This window comes from Scleropages formosus, chromosome 17 (genome assembly GCF_900964775.1).
Source record: "Scleropages formosus chromosome 17, fSclFor1.1, whole genome shotgun sequence".
Lineage (NCBI taxonomy): Eukaryota > Metazoa > Chordata > Actinopteri > Osteoglossiformes > Osteoglossidae > Scleropages > Scleropages formosus.
The window spans coordinates 11,293,022-11,317,158 of record NC_041822.1 but is presented as its reverse complement, the minus strand read 5'-3'; the positions used below and the strand labels follow the sequence as shown (position 1 = coordinate 11,317,158).

General features: G+C 40.9%; 2 protein-coding genes across 2 annotated transcripts; one reads left to right on the top strand and one right to left on the bottom strand.

Annotated features, from left to right (window-relative positions):
* Positions 1–926: 926 nt before the first annotated feature.
* Positions 927–5,927, top strand: LOC114909043 (calcium channel flower homolog). The gene is made up of 5 exons (XM_018759107.2): positions 927–1,035; positions 3,165–3,237; positions 3,658–3,783; positions 4,897–5,004; positions 5,739–5,927. The coding sequence occupies exons 1-5, from the start codon at positions 927–929 to the stop codon at positions 5,827–5,829; spliced, it is 507 nt and encodes a 168-aa protein (XP_018614623.1). The 3' UTR covers positions 5,830–5,927.
* Positions 5,928–7,948: 2,021 nt separating this feature from the next.
* LOC108938510 (solute carrier family 2, facilitated glucose transporter member 6-like) lies at positions 7,949–16,301 on the bottom strand. Its single transcript, XM_018759093.2, has 10 exons — positions 16,210–16,301; positions 14,784–14,937; positions 14,215–14,421; positions 10,815–10,914; positions 10,427–10,638; positions 9,560–9,709; positions 9,272–9,380; positions 8,784–8,975; positions 8,494–8,639; positions 7,949–8,377 (listed from the first exon to the last, which is right to left on the bottom strand). The coding sequence occupies exons 1-10, from the start codon at positions 16,254–16,256 to the stop codon at positions 8,216–8,218; spliced, it is 1,479 nt and encodes a 492-aa protein (XP_018614609.1). The 5' UTR covers positions 16,257–16,301; the 3' UTR covers positions 7,949–8,215.
* Between the last annotated feature and the right edge of the window lie 7,836 nt (positions 16,302–24,137).

Sequence of the window (24,137 nt, the reverse complement as noted above, 5' to 3'; positions counted from 1 at the left end):
GTTCCCTGTTTTACTGTGCATTACATGGTATTGCTGCTGATAGATGGAAACCACCTTTACACTGTCACCATGTAAACTTCATGCTGCAGTAGTGCTGTAATAAATGTAAATACTGTAATAAACGTACATATAAATTTAGTGGCTCCCTTGCGTGTTCACAGGGCTATTGGTGTCATTTTACAGTCAGTCCTCTTTCAAGTGAGCTGGTGAAGTTACCTGTAGTTGAATAATTACAGTATGTTTAGTGTATCCAGCACTCTGTCACCCTGGTTGTAGCTTTGGCTAAATGGTACATAGTAATTGCATTTTGCTTTGAAGAAATTGTCTGCCAAGAGAAATATAAATGTTTTGTGATGCTCAGCTGTCCAGCAAGGTGGATATGCAAGCCATGTGAGAAATTCAAATTTGAACCTATGAAGTGTCTTGGCAACTGAAGGGTAAGCCCTGTTGTACAATCTAACACTTAAGGCAGCCTGTAATTCTGTGTGCGGTGCCAGATGACCCGAAGCCTGAAATGCAAACCAAGTTTCTCTTTAGGAGTTAATGTAGGTTCAGTGGGAGGGTCTGCAGTTGACTTTATTCATGGCAGTTGGTGCAATGGGAACCACCCACCCCAGTAAGTCATCCTCATGAACAGCTTGACTGACAAAATCCCTACCCAGTCAGTGCTCAGTTTCTGGTTACGTTTCAAGGTGTATTTAAATATAAATGATCTCTGGAAAAGGCACCATCTCAGCATACACCCTGATGGTTGCTTAAATAAACAAGCTGCGCTTTATGATTCAGTACATGTTACGGGAGGTTAAGTGTTCCCAAGAAAATCTTGGGCACTCTTCTCCTGGTAAACGACTAGTTAGTTGTTTAGCTAGCCAACAGTTTACTAAAGTGAAAAGGCAAGGAAAAAAGCATAAAGGCATTGGTCTAAAATGAGCTCGGAGGAACAATTGCCTGCCACTGAGACCAAAGTGGATGAAGATGGTGTCACTTGGTGGTACAAATGGATGTGTAAGATTGCTGGGGTTGTTGGTGGGATCTGTAAGTACCATGAAGAACTTTAACAGGTCAACTTTTTCAATGCTGGGCTTTGTTTGTGTTTTGATGAAGCAAAAGGCCAACATTAACATTATAACAGTCTTAACTCTTACGTATAGAACCTTAATCTAAATGTTTTACTTGTGGAGCTGTGAATTTACACCCGTCTATATGTTGTGCCTGGCTTCAAGAATCGGACATTTGTTTTTATGTTTGGGCAGCTGATGGTGTAGTGGTTAGAGTTTTTTCCTTTCTATTGGAAGGTCTCAGGTTGGAATTTCCTTTATGTGCCAGTGACCTTGAGCAAGGTACTGTACTTTGAAATGATTCAATAAAAAAAATAAATTGTAAGTAGGTAAATCATTGAAGGTATGGAAACCAGGCAAAGTCTTCAGCTAAATAAATAATGGAAATGGACTCAGGTGATTTGAGGAAAGAACTTTTAGTCATTTGGCTGATTCTATAGCTTACTCTTTATTTGTCTGAAATCATTCTTCTTGTAATGCTATAAATCTATTTCCTGACAAACTGTATACCTGCTACCTTGATTTCTGTTTTAACTCCAAAGGTCAAAATTTTTTTTTTTTCCTCAGCTGGAGATGGATGTGTTTTCTAGTACCTTGCTTTGTAAGTGTAATATATGATATACATCTGAGGGTCAAATAGGAAATCTCTGAGGTGCTCTTGGGACCCTGATGAGTTCTGCTATGGACTTTGAGTTTTTGGAGTAGATGGGTTCCTGTTTGTTTTGTCACCCTGATATCATAAACTCTGCCTTGCTGTCATCCCCTCTGTTGTATAATGTCAGTTTTACATGCATTGGAAACTAAAGACACAATTACAGCTGATATTCATATGGTGAATGAAGTCTTTCATAACCTTCCATGTTTTCACAGAACACAGTTCTGACCCAGCAAACCAAATGGCCTTCTGTACTGCGCCATCTGATGTCCTGTAGGCTATTGTGGCTTTATGTGCAAAGCAACCATACAGTATTTTATGGACCACTGAAAAATCTCTCTACTTGATCTTCTGAGTCAGAACTTTGATTTTCTTTCTCATGCAAAGCCACCAATGATCAGTATTGGCCTTATTTGCAGTCACAGGCATGGTAGTAGTATCAGTTAAGTCTGACTAGTCCTGTTGCAGATATGTGCAGTTGTACTATTCTAAGTTACTAACCAACTCCCCTTTCTTTTAGTGACATTGGATCAGTAGTGTCTGTATCGCATTCAGTGTTTGCATATTTAATGGGCTTTTGGCTCTTGCATAATTTATAGCCAAATTTCAAATAAGCCTTTTAAGCAAAAGTGCAGTCATCAAATTTAATTTAAAAAAAAAAAAATGTGAAACAGGCATTTACAGAAAACCCATGGTTTTATTTCTTGTTTGTCCAATACTTTTTACATTGCATTTTAAATGAATCGTGAAAGAGGTTAAGGATGGGTTCAGCAGACAATTGATATGTTTGTCTGAAATTTCGTTAAAGTGTTGCGGTTCTAGCCCTCTGATGGATTGGCATCCATAGGCTGCCTCACAGCTTGAACTTCAGGGATAAACTTTGGATCACCATCCACTGGATGCACAGTAATTGATAAAGGATGGGTGAGACTGAAATATTGTATTGAAAATAGCCAGTACATGAAGCGGCACTAAAGCTGTAATTAATATAACAGCAGTACTTTATTTTGTAACGAACTACAGAACCATAAGATTACATTTAATGTTATGATGGCTAATTGTAGTTTCTTGTCTGCCCATAATTTTATACTTAAATATAAAATCTTAAGGGAAAGTTTGTCCTTATTAGAGCGAGCAGCAAAACAAATTGTTATAGCCATGTCAGATCTCGTTATTCATTGTTTACACAATGCATATTACGGTATTTGACTATTTGAAACCTTTTTTTTAAAAAAAAAAAAAAAAAGCCCCGGTAGTTCAACATATGTTAAAGCAAATGGGACTCAAACAAGCAACTTGTAGGTCATACGCTCACCTCGCTAATAGTTACACTACCAGCCAAACCATTTGTTCCATTTGTTGAATTCTTTGTGAAATGTACATTTTTTTTTTCCCCTTAATTTTTAGTGTTTAGTATTTGTGGTCTTTCTTTTCACTCCAACTATCCTTAGGTTGTGCCTGTGCTGGACTCTGGAACTGTATCACCTTCAACCCCATGAACATTGTGGCAGGAGTGTGGATGATGTAAGTATTGATTTTGATTCTAGCTGCAGAATTTTAGTTTTTACCCCATTTGGGGGATCTCTTTACTGAGGCAATTCTAGATAATTACTCTGCTCAAGGGTACTGCAAGAGGCCCCTCTCGTGAATTGAACACTCAGTCTTCAGTTTACAATTTTTGTGTCCTTCACCATCATGTTGCCTTCTGCTACAGACAAAAATCTACTGAGCCTGGGTGTAGTAAAGTTCATCAGTTACAGAGTGTACTTTAAGAATTGTTTCTTCATCTGAATTTACATATGAGAAAATGTAGACATTGTTTGCAAAATTGATTAAATGTGTGGTAGTCCTTGTAGCCATTATATCTCTTGAAACTATATGGAAGTACATGTATTCATAGTGTGTTACTCTCTGCAAGGTGGTCCTCTTCTCTCTCATTTCAAGGTTGAACGCCTTCATCTTGTTCCTTTGTGAGGTCCCGTTCTGCTGTCAGTTTGTTGAGTTTGCCAACTCAATCTCAGCTCGTGTTGATAAGCTGAGGCCCTGGCAGAAGGGCACCTTCTACTGCGGGTAAGGATACCGGGACCGAAAGCTTCCATGTGAGGTTAATTCACAAGTCCACACCGAACCTGGCTTCTCTTAGCTTCTACTGAGGGATAAAGCAGTGACCTAAGGCTTCTGCATGTGGCTCACTCACACACGATCTCTGATACCTGCAGCTTAGAACTTCTTGTTAAGAAGATGAGTAGGCCTTTGAGGTGCTGGTGTAATTTAAAGTTTCATATGTAATTTTATATCACTGGTAGCTATAGTTCTTCATATTTGCAGTGAAAATCACATTTCACTTGGTATAGTGTTAGTATATTAAAATTCCTATTAAAAAATGATGCAATGATTTTGACCACTTATTGCTGATGATATGTCAGTGGTTCAAGCATTATGTGATGAAACTTTTTTTACCCTGCCACAAACAAGTTAAGGAGAAGTGGGACAGGAGGTACAGGCACACACAAATTCTTTTGGTTTAGGAAGCCTGGGGGGGGGACACGTTGGCGTGGCGGGTTTGGCCGGGTCCTGCTCTCCAGTGGGTCTGGGGTTCGAGTCCCGCTTGGAGTGCCCTGTGACGGACTGGCATTCCGTCTTGGGTGTGTCCCCTCCCCCTCCAGCTTTGCGCCCTGTGCTGACGGGTTAGGCTCCGGCGTGCCACTACCCCGCTTGGGACAACTGGCTTTATCCAGTGTGTGTGTGTGTGTGTGTGTGTGTGTGTGTGTGTGTGTGGAAAGCCTGGAAAAAAGTTTTTCTTAAACATGCAGAATATTTCTTAACTCCTGATAAGTAATTGTTCAGCCCTTTTTATGCTTTAGTATTTTTGTGACTTTTTAAACTCAGTTCTTTTGCAGTTTATTCTGCATTAAACGGAAATATTATATCACAGAGATGTCTTACAATTAGGATAACACCTTGTATTTAGATTCAGATGCCCCTCTTCTCGTGGTTTGGCATGTAAGCTACCTTCTGAACTGATATAGTATGCATGAAACCTATGGACTTGACAAAATTGTGAGTGTTTTTAAACAGGATTAGCGTGAACTTCAATTGCTGTGGGGCAGTCTAAAGTCCAGGAACATTACTTCTCACTGAGGCTTGTTGCTGTGATTTACCTTTGCAATTTCTTCTCTGTAGAATGGCACTTGTTCCTATCCTGCTCCACCTGTCCTTCACCACATTACTGGGAAATGCAGTTGCCTTCGCGACAGGAGTGCTGTACGGCCTGTCATCTCTGGGCAAGAAGTGAGATGTTTTCCTGTCTGTGTCTTGGAGTCTGTCAGAGCTTAAACTGCTTGTCAGTGTACAGGAGGACCTCGACACAGTGTACTTCTTGTAGGGCATTACATTACATGCTTTCTTTGTGCTCATGTGATTGATTATAGTAAATTTACATGTATTTATTTAGCAGACGCTTTTCTCCAAGGCGACTTCCAATGGATATTATGTAGTGTTATCAACCCACACATCTTGCTCACCAAGGTGACTTACACTGCTAGATACACTACTTACAATGGGTCACCCATCCGTACATTAGTGTAACATGCTCTGTCTGTCACTCACACACTATGGGGAAACCTGAACAGCATGTCTTTGGAATATGGGAGGAAACAGGAGCACCTGGAGGAAACCCCCGCAGACACGGGGAGAACATGCAAACTCCACACGTCCTTTCGCACCACCCAGGTGCTATGAGACAGCAGCGCTCCTTGCTGTGCAACTGTGCTGCCATGACACCAAAACACCAAAATCTGGTGTTTTGTCCACACAAGACATCGAAGACATGGACGAGACAGAAATTTGTCAAATTAATTGTTGCACTTAGGGAGTTTCTACTTGATTCAAACATGACTTGCATTTGTGAAGAACTAGTGATCATGTATTGTTAAACTAACTGAAATTAAATGAATGTTCACATTGGCAGAAGAGCCAAGGGACCCATCGAAATCTTTGTCGCTTTCTGTCGCTGTATCTCTCAGGGGCGGTGCAGTGAATTTCATTCCACTCCAGGAGCAGAAACAAGTGGATGAGGAGAAGCTGGCAGAGACAGCAGAGGGAGCTGCACAGTGACTCCCACCCCCACACCACCTGTGCCTGTTTCCACAACTGATGGCTACTAAAACCAGTAAAGGATTAGTGCGATTGCTGCTAATCTGTTATTTGGGTAAATTCAGAACTTAACTCTTATTTATTTTAACTTTTATTTAATATTTAATATGTATTGTTTTTATTTACCTCAATACTACTCCGCAGAGTTCATCACATTGGGCGCCATATTAGGAAATGTTTTTTGTCTGTTAAATGATAGTACAGGTTCATCTGTGTGAAATGCAGAAATATCTTAATGTAGGTATTCAAGAGAAGTGAAGTATTTGCTGAGAAGTGGCTTCATGCTGAAAAGAATAGCTGGCTATTTCAGCCACATTTCCAGTTCTTTGCGTTTGTAAATACTGTACAGCAATTACAAAAACTGAAAAAGACCTAAGGCTTGTACGTTTCCTTGTTTATCTTTTTACACACAAAATATAAAAGAATGACGTTAATACTCCATTCCTCTGAAATGAAAGCTTGATTTGGCTTTATGTAGTTCTAGAAGAATTTGTGACACATCTGAAAGTTTCTCCAGCCAAATAAATCACAAGAGAATATTCTATAGCCGTTGAGTAGACAAAACTGTAAACAGGTTTCTTCTGAGTTTTCCCAGATTTACAACATTGGTCCCATTAACCTTAAAGTATTTTACAATCCCCACATTTGTCCACTGAAGACTGCTGATCTGAACAGAAGATCTTCCATAAAATAACATTATCAACTGGCTGCATTGCTGCAATGCATCCATATGTTTGGCTCTCAGATAGTGTTTGGATGTCTAGCAGTGGTTGAGTTTTGTTTCCGAAACTTTTTGTTTGTGCTTCTCTTTGAGGTGCTTTCTATTGTAAATGGCTACCAAGAAAATTGTGTTCTGGTGCTGCTGAAAAAAAATGGAAGAAAATAGATGTAGAAATGAAAGTGAAAATAGTAGTCCAGCATGCATATACTTGTGATACTGAACTTATTTATATTCTTATTCTATTTTAGTACTACCAGGAATAAGTGAGCAAAATTATTGACAAAATATAGCAAAGCCCTATTATACAGCTTACCATTCATTCATGTTTATGCGTTGGTGTAAATGTAGCTCTTTTTGTGACGTCTTAGGAGACCTTAGGAATTGTGATGGTGAGATCTACAAGAGCAGAAGAACATCGCCTGGACCAGAGCTCAGGCATCATTTTTGTTATAGTTTGTAACAAGCATGGGAGAAGTGCACCTTCCACAGCTTTCAAATGAGTGTGTTTACTGAAGCCATCTAGACCTTTCTTCACCATTCCTAAGAATTCACAAGAGGTCCCAATACAACGCATCTTGAAATGAATAGATAGATTCTAAACAATTAAGTCCTTTCAAAAATTCTTCTAAAAATATCCAGGAGGAGGGTTTACACATATTTGGAGAAAACATCATTGCAAAATTACATTTGAACTTGTATTCATTAAACCCGAAATCTGTTGTTCTGAAGTGCAAAAATTGGAAAAAGTGAATAACACCACTTGGAGAGTCTGTCTTCTTGCTTTCTCTTCCACTTGGAATCAGTTTTGTAATGACCCACATTTAATGATCCTGATCACATCTTGCTGTTTTCTTTTTTAATTAAGTGTTACAATGTAACACTTCTCCATGAGTAACAGTAGGAAACGACTGAACTGAATGTCTTGAGTATCTTGTAACCTACGAAATCATATGATAGCAAGTGGACAGCTGCTCTGTATTACCTATGATTAAGCTTTCTTTAAAGGTGCTTGAGGCATCAACAACGCCTTGTGAGAAGGATGCTTCATAAACAGGTTTCCTACTTGAATACAAGCATTACCTCATGTCCTTTCACTGGTTTGTATCATTGCTTTTTGGCAAAACAGCATATTGACCTGTTTTCATACATACAATATTCATCAAAAGCAGGGCTTTTAAAAATTGCTAAAAATGTCTTTTGCTTCCATCTCTATTCCTTGATCTTGGTCCAAGTGCAAGACTCATTATGACTGGCTGATATATAAAGCTGTGGGCTGTGGTAGCCATACAGGCATGTGCATATGTACATTTACTTATGTGTATATGTATTTACACATTTTTATTGTTTTTAAAGCCCATTTTTTGTGTCTTTTTTGTTCTATTTACTTTTATTTTTTTTGCATATTTTTTTTTTTAAATAGTTCATATGATTTTGTTGCATGGATGGACTGTAATTAACCTAGACTGAAATATTGCACAAATACAGTATCCACTATTTCAAATTCTTGAATGTGGGAAAAATTAAGAAGGTATGGGATACAATTTGTGTAATATTAAGTGTCATTTTGAATATACTGTAATACATTCTGTTGAAAACCAGACAAGACACCCTGTAATATCCACCACCTTAATTGTCGTTGATTGTGAAAGTGCGTCCAGTTCGAAAATAGTTCTCAATCTCTTCCAAAGAACGACCCTTGGTCTCCGGAACATATAAAGCAGTAAAGAGAATACTGATCACAGCCACCACAGAAAAAAACAGAAAAGGCACAAACAGGCCATAAGCTTCCTGCAGAAATAAAAAAAAAAAAAGACAAAAATTACAGATGGGCTAGGCTGGAATGGTGCCCTGGCCACTTCTAGTTCAAGAGAAGTAAGTGGAACAAACAAGGAAAAGGAACTCACCACCACGTGCATGAAGACCTGAGTCAAGATAAAGGCGGTGACCCAGCTAATACCAACACACAGACCGGGTGCTTTACCCCTGGCCCCCAGGGGAAGGATCTCTGACATCAGCAGCCATGTGATAGGGCCCCATCCCATTGCATAGCCTTGCAGGGGAGGTCAGTCAAGGAGAAAGTAAAACAACTTACTAAAAACTTAAACTTTATGGAAAAAAAGCTTACTAAAATGTAAACACCAAAATTGTATTGCTTTATAAATTACAAAGTGGAATAACACACATCTAGGCTTACCAAATATGATGACCATTGTGCTGAGCAGGGGGATGACAGTAATGGGGTCAAAGGGTGGACTTTGCTGAACCCCGTGGGACTGCAGAATGCTGAATGGTGTGTGCAGCTGGGAGTGTGTAATATTTATGGAAGGGCAGGGTGTGGTGTGGGTGTAAATGGTCAGGGCTTGGCAGGCAAGAAACATCAGGAACCCTGAGGGTACAGAGAGACCAAGAAATGACCTGTTGCCCATTGGTGAGCTGATCAACACTCATGATCTTATGCAGAACATTGTGTGCTTCCTGTCATCATTACTTATCTATCTCCTCATCTGTCCTCTGCTCACTAGAAATAAGAAGCAGAGGTCTTGTCAGTCACATCTACCCTTTGCTGCCAGCTAAACAGCAAATTTCAGGCTCAAGCTGTCATTTGGCAGTGAGCACTTGCTCTGTATTTAACTTTGCCTCATATTAAGGCTCTGTATATAGCATAAAAGTGTGTTTACGCACCTGAGGTGAAGAGAAGCCTCTTCCTGCCAGCCCTGTCCATCAAACTGGCTGCAATCATAACTGACAGAAGTCGGACCAGAGCTACCAGCGCAGCATCATATCTAGGCTCCTGTACGAATAACGCAGAAGTCTGTTATTTGTCCGATTTTTGCGCTGTCATATCTATGGCTTAGTTATCATTCAGAAACAATAAACCATTAATTACTGTCTAGTAGTAAAACATTATAAATTCTGATGACAAAATTATTAATTAATTGCTAAGGATATATGGATATCCATGTTACTCACCAATGTGACTTTGGTGCGGTGAAAGATGGGCTCTAGGTAAACCAGGATGGGGGTTATACCAGTCATTTGCTGAAGGAGCCACATTATCACTGAGATGACAATTGGTTTATAGTAGTATGGCATAGCCAGGTCTGACCAGCTGATGTTCCCCTAAAAAAGATTTTAAAATTCAAAACCATCTGGGACCTTTTTTTTTTTTTTCTTTTTTCCCCAGAAATCATATTATCAAACAGTTATTTTATATGCAAAAAAGTTTTCCAACGGCTGTGATTCTACAGCATACTTAAAATGATGATGATGATTGCTGCGTTTGCAGAACATCTTTTTGTATTTAGTGTTTAGACTTGTTTTTTATGGCAGTAACTCTGTGCCATAGTTAAAATGGATTGTAAAAGTAAGTATAATTGTAACACGCCAAGGCGGGCAGGAAGGGGGGCGGAGACTGGGATAAGCCAGCCGCAGCTGGGGCTAATTGCAACCTCTATTTCTTCTACCGCGGACCCGCCAGTAGGGAGACGAGAGAGATGGAGGAGAAAGAAAGAGAGAGAGAGAGAGAGAGAGAGAGAGAGAGAGAGAGAGAGAGACCATGACCATGACCATGACCATGACCAGAGACAGCCACGACCCCGATCCCGATCATGTCCCCTATCCCGGCCACAACCACGAAGCACTGTCCCTGTCTACCAGTTCCCGGTTCCCCCTTTTCCCCCACTGTTATCTTCCCCTGCACAGCCCTAAATAAAGTCGCCGCGAGGCAAGCACCTCACCATTTTTCTGCCTCCTCTGTTACAATAATGTAGCTGCATCGGACTTATTTATTCACATGACCTGTTATACTGGTGAACTACAATTTGACAAGATTGTTACCTGACTGGATATGCTCTTCTCAATATTTTTTAACTCGGCAATGAAATTGGCATCCCTCCCCCGAAGCCACTCCAGCGCTTTGAGGGCCTCCTCCTGTCTGCCCTTGCTGATAAGGTACCGAGGGGATTTGGGCATGAAGCACAGCAGCACAAGCATGAGAAGAGCTGGTAACTCCCCAGCAACAGCTAACCATCGCCATGGCAACAGCAGCCCTAATTAAACACAGGTGGGGAAAACTTGTCAAAACTTTTAATCAACATGTTTATACATAATATTTTTTTTTTTTCACTACAAACAATATTTTAAATATTTATTTAATGGTTCCATCCTTATGAAAAAAAAACCTAAAACAAGAAATATATTTTTGCCATGCTCCTACTTTACTTACCTAGTACATAGAGAGAAAGAGACCCAACAACAACTGAAACTTGAGCGAAGGATCCCAACACACCCCTCACACGTGGACTGGAAATTTCTGACACATAAACCTAGACAGGGTTTCACAGTAATGGTGTCATAACAAATATTTTTGTACCTTGGCCTCTATGTGTAAATTCTGGACAAATGAATAGAAATTTAGAGAATTTATTTTTTTAACACTAAATTTGAGAACAAATTTGCATTGGGGCCTTGTCTTGGCAGAAGGGCTTGCATGATCTAGGGATCTCCAGAGATATAACATCGGGAGCAGTATGCTCCTGGTTGGGTCTCCCAAGGCGAACAGGTCTGGAGTGAAGATCCAGACTAACACAATCCAGAAATCCCCATGAAAAACGGAAACATTATAACATTTACCCTTACTGGAATACGGTCACCAGAACCTACCCCTGGAGCTAGGCTTGGGGGCAGAGTTCCTAGGCAAGCACCTGGTGGCCTGGGGAGCCCATGTAACCTTGCCGGGCTCAGCATGAAAAGGCCACGTGGGGGGGTCATGTGGGTCCACCACCTGCAAGGTCCAACATGGGGGTCGGGTGCAATGCCTTTCAGGCAGAGGGGGTGGGGGGCAGGGTGGCACGTGGCATCATGGGCTCTTGGCATGTGGAATATGACCTCACTGTGGGGAAAGGAGCCAGAACTGGTGTGGGAAGTTGATAGATACCAACTAGTTATAGTTGGGCTCACCTCCACTCACAGTGTTGGCTCTGGAACCAAACTCCTCGATAGGGGGTGGTCTCTCTCCTACTCAGGAGTTGCACAGGATGAGAGGCGCTGAGCAGGTGTGGGGATACTCTCAAGCCCTGGCTGGCTGCCAGACAGATGGAGTCAATGATTGACTTTGTAGTCATTTCATCTGACTTGAGGCCACATGTTCTGGATGCTCAGGTGAAAAGAGATGCTGAGGTGTCAACTGATCACCATCTGGTGGTGAGCTGGATAGATGGCGAGGAAAACTGAGAGACAGACTTAGTAGACCCAAGCACATAGTGAGGGTGTGCTGGGAACGACTTTTAGAGGACCCTGTTTGAAATGATTTTAACTCGCACCTCCATGAGAACTTCTCCCATGTCCCGGAGAAGGTAGGGGACATGGAGTCTGAATGGACCCTGTTAGAAACCTCCATTGTGGAAGCAGCCAGGTGCAGCTGTGGTTAAAAGCTTGTTGGTGCTAGTTATGGTGACAACCCAAGAACCTGTTGGTGGACACCAGTAGTGAGGGAAGCCATCAAGCTGAAGAAGGAGGCCTTTAGGGCCTGGTTGGCTCTGGGAACTCCTGAATCAGCAGATAGGTACCAGTAGATAAAAAAGGCAGCAGCTGCACTTGCAGAAGCAAAATCCAGAGCATGGGAGGAGTTTGGAGAGGTCATGGAAAAGGAATTTTGGTCAGCCTCAAAGAGGTTCTGCAGAACCATCCGGCGACTCAGGAGGGGTCGGAGGAGCTTTGCTCAAGCTGTGCTCAGCAAAGCTGGAGAAACACTGACCTCAAATGAGGACATTGTTAGGAGGTGGAAGGAGCACTTTAAGGAACTCCTAAACTCGAGAAATATGCTTCCCTTACAGGAGTCGAGGTCAGAGGCTTCCAGGGTATCAGAGTCCATTTCCCTGGTGGAAATCACTGAGGTAGTTGGAAAGTGCCGCAGTGGCAAAGCACTGCGGGTGGATGAGGTTCGCCCGGAATTGCTTAAGGCCCTGGATGTTGTAGGGCTGTCGTTGCTGACACGCCTCTGCAATGGACCTTGGGAACAGTGCCTTTAAATTACCAAACTGGGGTGGTGTCCCTGTCTTCAAGAATGGGACTGAAGAGTGTGTACCAACTATAGGGGTATCACATTTCTCAGGCTCCCTGGGAAAGTCTATGCCAAGGTGCTAGAAAGGAGGCTCCAGCCGATAGCTGAATCTCAGATTGAAGAGGAACAATGCGGATTCCGTCCTGGTTGTGGAACAGACGACCAGCTTTTCACCCCCTCACAGATAATTGAGGGGGCATAGAAGTTCGCCAATCCAGTCTACATCTGTTTTGTGGATTTGGATGTTGTCCTTTTGGCACCGTCACACGGATACCTCCAGCATGTACTGGAATGGTTTGCAGCCGAGTGTGACGTAGTTGGTATGAGGATCAGCACCTCCAAGTCTGAGTCTATGGTTCTCTCACAGAAAAGAAGGGCATGCCTCCTCCAGGTAAACGGAGAAAATTTGCCCCAGGTGGAGGAGTTTAAGTATCTTGGGGTCTTATTCACGAGTGAGGGGGGAAGAGAGCGTGAGACTGGCTGCAGACTGGGAGCAGCGGCAGCAGTAATGCAGTTGCTGTACCGGACTGCAGTGGTGAAGGGGGAGCTGAGCCATAAGGCAAAGTTCCCTGTGTACCTGTCAGTCTACGTCTCCACCCTCACCTATGGTCATGAATTCTGAATGACTGAAAGAATGAGATCGCGGATACAAGCAGCTGAAATGAGTTTTCTCCGCAGGGTGGTGGAACTCACTCTCTGTCACAGGGTGAGGAGTTCGGCCATCCGGGAAGAACTCAGAGTAGAGCTGCTACTCCTCCGTAACGAGAGCAGCCAGTTGAGGTGGTTCAGGCATCTGGTAAGGATGCCCCTGGACGCCTCCTTTTGGAGGTATACCAGGCATGAGCAACTGGGATGAGACTCCAAGGTCAGCCCAGGACCCGCTGGAGAGATTACATCTCCCAGTTGGCCTGGGAGCAGCTGGGGATCCCCTGAGTTGAGCTGGAGGGAGTTACAAGGGACAGGGATGTCTGGGCCCCTCTGCTCTCCCTATTGCTACCGCGACCTTTGTAGGACAAGCGGGCAAGTTAATGGATGGATGGATGAATGGATATTACCTTGTGCAGAAACAGTTCACCGCTACGTTGGATTGATTTGGAGTGGACCTTGCAATAAGACAATAAACTAAAACAACAAAGAAAATCTATAAAAGAATGCTTAAAAAGAAGAAGTGGGAAAGTATGTAATAACAAATTCAAAGCCCCAAAGCTGATGTACAAAGCTAATGTAAGAAGCTGATAGACAGCTACAAAAAACGAACACAAGAACTGACTTCTGCCAAAGGCGGCCAACATTAGCTATCGAATCAAGAAAGTGTACTTATTTTTCCATAGCAGAGAACTGAATTTCTGACTTTTTTGGTGAACAAATGATCACAAAAAATTGTTTTTTGTATGCTTTTGCACAATAATCATTTTGCATCACTTTTGACTAACAATGTTGTTGAAATGAAGATGAAAAATTCTTCAATGCAAATATGTTCACAGCTCTTTCATGGGGTGTACTTAGTTTTTCACAGCACTGCAATTTGTACATATTTTCAGTGACTGTTGTCAGTGAGACCTACAGGGATGGCGGCAGCTGTTATTCCGCTGGCGAAGCCTGTCAGTATGCGTCCCAAGTACAGCATCCATCTAGTCTGTGCTGCAGCCATCAACAGGTACCCCACAGAGCACGGGACTCCTGAAATCATGATGCTTATCTTACGTCCTATCATGTCGTTCAGCAGCATGGCACCAAGGCCTCCCGCAGCAGCCCCAAGTGAGAACACAGACTGTTGGGTGAATGAGAAGACAAGAAATCAACTCTTCACTTTTGAATTTTTTCCCCTTTGTTAGCACTTCCCATTTCAGTCTTCCCTCTTTTACAGTTCTCATATATGGTGGTTAATTGCTTGCTTGAGGTGCAAACTCCCCATCAGTCCCCAATGTATCATAAATATCATTACTATTATTATACTTTGGCAATTATCTACAGTACTGTACTTCTCTAGTTAATCCATGATTATTTTGAGCAAATTGTGTGTATGTCTGTGTGTGTGTGTGTGTGTGTGTGTGTGTGTAAAATAATTTCCTTGAAGTCTAGAAACCTTTCCACATTTCTTCTGATTTTCTTTAAAGGGTTATCTGTCCTCACCCCAAACCAGGCAATGTATGTTGTGTTCATTCTGAGGTTGGGGTTTTCCTCGACTTGGAGGTAGGGGATCACTGGAGATGGGTATACCAAGGAGTACCCAAAGTTAAAGTTGCCAAGGACTGCAGAGAACACTGCCAGATAAAGTCTGGCATTGCTGGGAAGAAGAACAAGAAAAACAAGGAAAAGAAACAAGATCAAGAAAAAAACCTTAAGAAACCTTGTAAGAGCATTAAATTGTCAGATGAAGTGTATCTATTAGTGACTAAATAGCCAATATGCAGTCAGAGTGAAGTAAAAGAGCTTGATTTTTTGTGCTATGAAAGATTGTAATCTATGCTAAATTGTACTAGAAAACTACAGGTCCATCATCATGCTTTTCAGATCATAAAACTGAATGTGACCACTTGCTAACAAGCATGCTTATGTGATAAATCTGTGGCTTCCTCCTGGAGAGTCTGAATTTTAAGGTTAAACACTTTTTAATACTTTCTTCCAAAGCAATCCTTCAACTTATTTCCCTTTCTCTAAACTAAGATTTAATTCTCCTGTTGCTTCTGAAGTCCAGAAGTAATATAGCACCATCTCACATGTGTAAAGCAGAAAATAACACACCTGACAGAACGTAGTGGATATTACTTTTTGCTTGTTATAAGCAGATGTAACTTTAATGCTGCCTGATGCTTCATTTTACACTGGTGTCCTGTTCATGTCCTATGCCTGATGTGTCCAATATAGACACACACTGAGACCCTGCAGTGTATAAGGTGTTACCTTTTGAACTGATCGTAGCTTTGCATGTTTTCAACAGAATCTAGCCCTTGAATCAATTTGAAAAGATAAAATTGTATTATTATGCATTTTATTGATTGTGATGTTGTGGGAGGACTTCTAAAAAGTTCTTAGTTACGAACAGACTCCAGTTTCATTCATATGTTGATGTACAAGTGTACGATAATCAAGGGTACAATAGCAAAAGTGGCATTTGAATCTGGAGTTTGCAAAATGACAGACCTAAACACTACAATGCCACCTGCCACCCATTGTCTCGTGTAACATTGTATGGTAATGTCAGATGTTGTCTTGTGTGCTAAATAGCTTAGATGTAAAAGTGCATAAACCCACCATCATAATTAGGATTGAATGAATGAATGAATGAATGAATGAATGAATGAACATAATTACAGAAGTGCAGTTCCTTATTGGTCAAGGATTTTTAGATGTGGAGTGTCAGCAATATGCCAAAGGAACAGGGTAAGGTGTAACACACAGCATTTGAGGTGTCACAGGTTGTATCTGCTAATTGAAATCACACACACACACACACGGATACACCCAAACGCAGCCTGTACACACAAAAGGTTTGTGTGATGGACAGAGTCATGCTCAAGGTAAAAAATTAGATGTTGGACAGATGGGAAATCAGTACCTTGTGGATGCTGGGCCGTTGTTAAGAAGCGGTGTTCTCTCATCCATCGTTGCTTGTCAGCATTCACCCTGAGGTCTGGGAGCAAAGCACACACAGGGTGACATGGGCAGAAAGTAAAAAAGAAAGCTGGTCGGTGACAGAAATATATCCCTTTTTCAGTCCTGGAGATTCATTTATTAAGCAACATGAGGAGGAAGAGGCAAGAAGAGGTGTTTTCATTTTCTCTCATACACTTTTCCATGAATTGCTCTGTAATTTATTTTGTAGTCACCAACTTCTACAATTATTAACTTTATTTTCAACTTTATTCACTGTAGAAAAAGGTCCCATTTCTACAAGTTTTTTGTTATTGAGTTGCAGGCTTTCATTAAAATCTCTAGGAGTTAAACTATAATAATAATAATAATAATTATTATTATTATTATTATTATTATTATTATTATTATTTGTTTCCTTGCTTTTTGATTTCCCTGGGCTTTCATGCACTTGCAAACATCAAAAATAAGAGTAGACCCACTTTCAGAATGTCTTTTAACAGAAATGGAAGATTGTGTCACATCACCCTTAAATGTGCGCAAAAAAGTTTGATTCGAAGGACTTCGACTTAACCGTGCCTGCCTCGCTACATTTCCTAGCTTATTATTACCGCTGCTCCTGAGCTTTTTTCGCTGTGCTGCATTACACTGCATCTTTTGACTTGAAGGAAAATTTAAAAAGATATTCAGTTTAGGTGAATTGGTGGTGCTAAATTAGCCGTAGTGTGTGAAACGATGAGTGCATGTGTGGCCACTCTGCAATGGATTGGCATCCCATCCAGTATGTACCCCCACAACCCGGTACCCAGTGATTCCTAGGATCCACTCTGTGCTGTGAACAGGACAAGCAGTTAGCACGAGTGTATTATGTTTTCCCTTAATTGTTTCAAATTAGTTAAATACACACACACACACACATTTTCAGAACCGCTCGTCCCATACGGGGTCACGGGGAACCGGAGCCTACCCGGTAACACAGGGCGTAAGGCCGGAGGGGGAAGGGGACACACCCAGGACGGGACGCCAGTCCGTCGCAAGGCACCCCAAGCGGGACTCGAACCCCAGACCCACCGAAGAGGAGGACTGCGGTCCAACCCACTGCGCCACCGCACCCCCCTATTAGTTAAATAATTAAAATAATTTATTTTAATTAATATATTTTGATCAATAATAAATAATTACTCAAAATAGTTCCAGGCTCAATGCGAAAGAGTCAAAAGCACGAACACCAGTTTGAGGGAAGTTCTAAGTTTTAGTGTGAAGCCTGTAGTCTGTGTGTACAGCTGGGAATGGGTCTGCTGTGCTCTCAAGCTTTCACACTGGGCACAAGTGTCTGCTGTCATAGATATTTTACTTCCACTTCCTAATCTTTAGGAACAGTACATGCCTCACATGTGGTTTTTAATTTATGTATTACAACTCCCCGTCCTGGGTGTGTCCCCTTCCCCCTCCGGCCTTACGCCCTGTGTTACCGGGTAGGCTCCGGTTCCCCGTGACCCCGTCTGGGACAAGCGGTTCTGAAAACGTGTGTGTGTGTGTGTGTGTGTATTACAACTCACATATTTTTGCTTCAGTTTATCCATTCATTCATTTTGATTAACTGCTTATCCTGGTCACAGTGGTTTGGAGCACATTCCAAAACCACTGGGCGCAAAGCTGAGGGGGATATACCCTGGACAGGACCTCAGTCCACACACACACACACACACACACATACACACACACACACACACACACACACACACACACACACACACGCAAACACACACACTCACTTACCCATTCATGCACTACAGGCAATTTAGCATCATTAATTCACCTGAACTGGGAAACGCAGCACATGAATAAATGAATAAATGTAAATGTAAATGTAAACCCATGCAGCCATCAGCCATATGGAGAACATGTGAACTTCAAACAGACTGAGCTGGATTCAAACCTGAACAGCTCAGGCACTGTGAGGCAGCTGCATTCCTTGCTGCAAAACTGTGTCCTTTGGTTTATTGACAGGGTATTTGTTATGGCTTGGTTATGACTTTCAAATTTAAAAAATGAAAAGAAAAATTAAACATTTTACTGAATGTCAACAGTAACACAATTCTTATCACCTATTATAGTCATGAGACAGTGAGTCTGTAGTGACTCATCTTCCACTTTTTTTAAATCTTCTTGCTCATGACTGCATTGCTTTACTTTAAATGTTTTCAATAAAGTTTGCATCTCTACATTGATTTTGCATTTACTGTAGAGCCTTTGTAGGGGAATTGTAAAGGCATTGGATCAATTCCATGGTAATTAACCAAGAGCAGCAGCCAGATTCACTGCAGCCCCATGAAAGGCTGGGTCTCACTCTTCAGTTCTCCAAAAAGTTGTGGAATTAGTCATAGCTCAGTTGTGTAACTTGTAATGTGACACTAATGTAGGTGGATGTCCTTATGACACTTCCAGAAGGCAGCGTCTGTAGTTCAGTTACATTATATAGTACCGTTCAGTTTTATTTGCCTTTTATGGTGCACCAAGACATCGTGATTAATGAATTCTCAGGGTTTAGTATTTACACTGGAAATGGAAATGTGGAAAAAAATTGAATCAATCTGAAATTTTCACAAGGAACTTGATACTGTTTCATCAAAATGTGGGTAGGGTATGAGGAAACCCAAAAAGAGGAATGTAAAGAGAGACTTAAAGAACAAAGGTTAGAATTGCAAAAAGTCAGTAAGTTCACAAAGAACTCGAAAGTCATTTGAATGTTCCAGTAACTAAAAATTAGGCATATATTTTACTGAACGTCAACAGTAACACAATTCTTTCCTCTTAAAGGCATGCAACAGTGAGTCTGTAGTGACTCAACTTCCACATTTTTAAACTAATTCATTCCCTCTTCTCCTGGCAGAAATATTATAATCCAGTAAAAAGCCAGTTCAGTTGTTAAAAATGCAAATAAATCATAGTTGAAAAACATGAACAAAAAAAAACAAGCATCCATCAGTCTATTGTCAAATTGCTTATCCAATGGCGGCAGGGTGAGCAGGAGATACCATACTATCCTTTCCCAAACCAAAATTATTCTCAGGCCAGACCAAAGACGTTATCTGTCCAGAATGTCCTGAGTCTCACCTTGGGCTTCCTGGTAGCACAAACCTGGTGTGCCACCTATGGGTGGTATCTACAATGCATTCTAACTAGATGTCCAAACCAAACCATTCTTAACTCGCTTTTTTCATTCTGGAGGAGCAGTGACTTCACTCTGATTGCTGAGCTTCACTCTAAATTTAATTCAAAATAAACAAAACACTGATTCATTTTTTATTTTAACTGACTTACAATGTTAGGTTCATACGTGAAGCTACTTACAACCAACCAATTTCAATAACAGCCTCTCCCAAGTGCGGTCACGGTGAGCCAGAGCCTATCCCAGAAACACTGGGAAGAAGGGGGCACACCCTGGATGGGACATCAGTCCTCCGGAGGGCCACAGCTAGTTACTCAGGCATACAGCCGGGCAAAGGTACTGGAGCAATTACAGGTCAAGCACCTTGCTCAAGAGCACCACAGCTTGAGGCAGGGATTGAATTGACAACTTTCAGTGCCAAAGGCAGCTACTCCAACCACAACGCCACCAGCCACCCTGCAAGCTATTTACATTCATTTACATATGCATACAGCAGGGTAATTATTTTTTTTACCAGAGCAAATGAGAGTAAAGGTGTCTGGTAAGTGATTCTACAGTGGTAGCAGGGTCTTTCCGCTTGCAAGGCAGCAGCTCTATCCACTCTGCTATCTACTGCTCTACACTACCATTAAAGTACCCGATGGAACACCAAGAATCAAAACCATTTTTTGTGAGCTCTGTGAAGTTGGCCCCCCTACAAACAGCACAAATGAAATATACCTTATCTTTCGCTAGAGCTACATTTGTGCCGTAAAAATTTGAATTTGTGCCGTTGCAGTTTTTGAGATATTAACATTTATTTATTTTGGAAGTGACGTCACTCCAGCCCTCCTACAACGCCACAGGAACTCAAATTTGGGCTCATTCATTTATGCTCCATTTGTGCCGATTTGTACTATTCAAACCGTGTTTCTATCTCCTTTCGTTCTGGAGATATTAAAGGTTGTTTACATGGCACGTGACGTCACTCCAGCCCCCCTTCAATGCCGCAGGAACTCGAATTTGTGCCGATTGTAACACTAACAAATGAGCCCAAATTCGAGTTTCTCCGGTATTGTGGGGGGGCCGAAGTGACGTCACGTGCCATGTAAACAACCATGTATATCTCCACAACCAAAGGAGGTAGAACCATGGTTTAAACGACACAAATCAGCAAATTCAAATTCCTGCGGCTCTGTAGGGCGGCTGGAGTGACGTCACCGAAGTAAAGAAATGTTACTATCTCAAAAACTGCAACGGCACAAATGTAACACTAAAACATCATAAAGCTTATTTTATTTGAGCTGTTTGTAAGGGGTCAACTTCAGGGAACTTTTTTGTGCTGTATCAATGAGACTTTAGTTCAGTTATCTGGACAATTTAGATAAGCAAAACAGCCTGGTATGTCTTGGCTCCTCTTTCCAATTTTCGATATAAAACAATTTATATCTAAAAGCACAAAGTTGAAAATATGGTTAAAAAAATGTGTGGTTTAAAAGGAAAACTTATAACAGTTTTGCTTTAGAAAAAAGTAGAATCCAGCTGCAAGAATAAATTAGAAATTTGCTTAGTTACATATAGTTTTTGAACTTTATCTTCATTTGTTTTTAGAACATTGATATGCAAGCTACTTGGCAATTTCTCATAAATCCCACATTGCTCTACTTATGATTAATGTTTTCACCTGTTTCAGTGTTTTTTTTTTCTGTTTTCTTGAAGAACATGATGAAGAAGGGAAAAGACTAAGAGACTTGCTGCCTGTCACATTCTGGTATGTCTGGCATCTGTCACGGTGGCAGGAGCTGGACACAGCACTTGTCCACTTCCACCACAGACAGACAGCCTCCTCGGATATCTCTATTAGATCTACCATTAGAGAGAAGTATACAAGGACACAGCACAAGCAGTCTCTTGTGGATTCCTGTTTGAGCACTTCTGAACTGACAACCATGTCAGTCCAGCAGATATCACTTTTCTCCTTCCGCACTGACCAGCTACAAATTTTAAGCGATTTTCTCCAATAATCAAGAACAAGCCTTAGACCCAAAAGCAGAGCACACAACATGCAGTCTATGTGACTTGTCATCAAAGGATTGCTGTTCACAAATGATTGTTGTAGGTGGATGACACATGTACTTTGGACAAATGCTTTATTTTTAGTCACTGGCAAATGAAGAGGGTGAAAAAATTAATGGAAACTTAACATTAGTATCAAGGAGCTGATAAGGAGTAGGACTACTCTGTGCCTTCAGAACAACTTCAGGCTTTCTTGGAATGCTGACACACAAGTCCTGAGCTGTGTGTAGTGGGATATTGCACAATTCTTCAAGAAGAAACACCTCCAGTTCTTTGAGAGATAAAGGAGGCGGAAATCCGCTTTGCACTCTGCTTTCCAGAACTTCCAGTAAAGCCCCAGTGAGCCCATAGAAGGCATTTGACTTCATCCTTGTGTCCAATGGGGAGCTTAATTTGGCAACATCATGAGGTAGCAGTGCTTATACCCAATCCTGTAAAAAGGCCTCATATTCTTTGGCCATTATACAACTATGCAAAGCAATCATCAAACCAAATGACTCCCCAAATCTTCTACCATGTTTAACAGTTTGCAACAGACATTGCGGGTTAAAGGCATCCTTTGGCTTTTTCCAAATGTACAATGGACCAATATAGAAAACTGGGTGCAAGATAACTGATAAGACCATATTACTTTTTCCATTGCTCAGGGATCCATGTCTGTGGTCCTTACACCAGAATATGCATCTTTGTAAGCTGGATACAAGTGGTTTCCGAATGGAAGCCATAAATTCTAATTTTGTGAGGTTCGCAAGATACAGTTTTTGTTGAGACTGGATCACAGAGTTACTCATTCAGTTCTGTGGTAATTTTTGAGGCTATCATTCTGTGGCATTCAGCAAATACCCAGTGTGGATCTCCCCGTCAGCATGTTTTGAATTGCAACCACCATTCTACGAATGCAGTTTGTCCATGTCTGGTCTATGCTGTCATTAGTTTTGAGGCCATTTTGCTTAAAAAATTAAATAACTTTGCAGGTTTTGTGAGTGACACCCTTGCAACTTGGGCGCCAACTTTTGACCTCTATTAGTTTCCTCATGCTGCTTTGAAAATGTACCTACCAAAGTATGTAGTTAGTAACAGAGGTGGTTAGTAACAAAGTAATTGTAGCTCATTACTTGTAATTAAGTAATTTTTTGGAAAAAGCTGTACTATCTGTAATATAAACTGTTTACTTATTATTTTTTAACAATATATTTTAAATCTTTCTCAATAATGTAATAAACAGAAGTGCATAATGTAATCTTTTAATAGCTAGATAGTTATTTTTCTAAATTGTTCTTCACAGAGTTGCTGGATAAGTCATTCCAAATTTACTACATTTACATTTATTCATTTATTCTCTGTAAAGCGAACTACATCTCAGAGAACAATACAAAAAGTTAAATATATCAGTTTACAGTACACAAGAAGTTGCATATAGTAATTTTTTTAATTCTTAAACAGATAACATAGTACACATTTATTGACCACAAAGGAAGATTAGGGGAGAGTCTGTTCCTAGGACCTGGGGGTGGAGTGGCACCTGCCAGTAGCCCTTGGAGAGGTCTAGGATGGTGATGTAGTTCACCTGTCCAACATGTTCAATCAGTTGTTTGAAGATGGTGTTCAGCTGTCTAAAGTTGTTGCAAATACAATACTCCAGCTGCCATTGAGTTTTGGGACCAGGATAATGGGGCTGGACCAATTCTTCAAATGGTAACTTTTCCCTCCAGATGGTAAGATTAGGGTATTATGGCCCAGGAGGTCTGAGACATCACGGACGGTGAAGAGCACATCAAGAAGCACTTGTTGCTAGCAGAGACTGAGTTGCTGCTGTTGTCCAGGGTTTGCATCCCTGGAACAGACTGTCAGATTTCTCTGTCCCCTTTAAGAAATTCATATCATATTGTTCTTCCTGCATTTTGGCATCCAGGTTGGCTTATCTTGAATATGATTGGTCCAATCTGTTCAGTCACCGTGTACAGGCATTGCCAACGAGTTAAAAACTTAAAAGGAAGGCAGGAGTACCAGTTTCTCCAGTCTGCTCTACCACCCTTCCTTGTACCAACTTCCTTGTTTAAAGATTTGGGTAAACCTCTCCACTAACCTATCTATGTGGAGATGATATATACAGTATACGTCTCAACATTTTACATTCAACATGTGACAGTCAGAAGGAGGCTTCATAGACTGATTCCCTATTTGAATACAAGCGTCACATTTTACCGTTATCTCATGTCCTTTCACTGGTCTGTACCATCGCTTTATGGCAAAACAATAAATTGAGGTTTTTAAGATATACAAGATTAATGAAAAACAAGAATATAATGACATTTACTTAAATGTCTCATGCTTACTTCTCTATTTTTTGTTCTGTATAATACTCCTTTTGAAGTCATTTTAAAATTCTTTTACAGTTACATATATAATTTATAGCTTTATAACATATAAACCAATTAATGAACGACAATCTTTTACTTGTATCAATCATTTTGATATAACTTATCTGATAAATTGCTTATACAGTGTTACAACAGAGAAATGTTACACTAATGCAGTACCTACCATTTCAAGATCAACATATACAAATTTAAACTAAGCTAAATACTTGTATATACTCATGCAGTAAACGGTCAATATATCTGGTTCCTTGAGGATCCCAACATTATTGTCATTAGGCTTTGTTT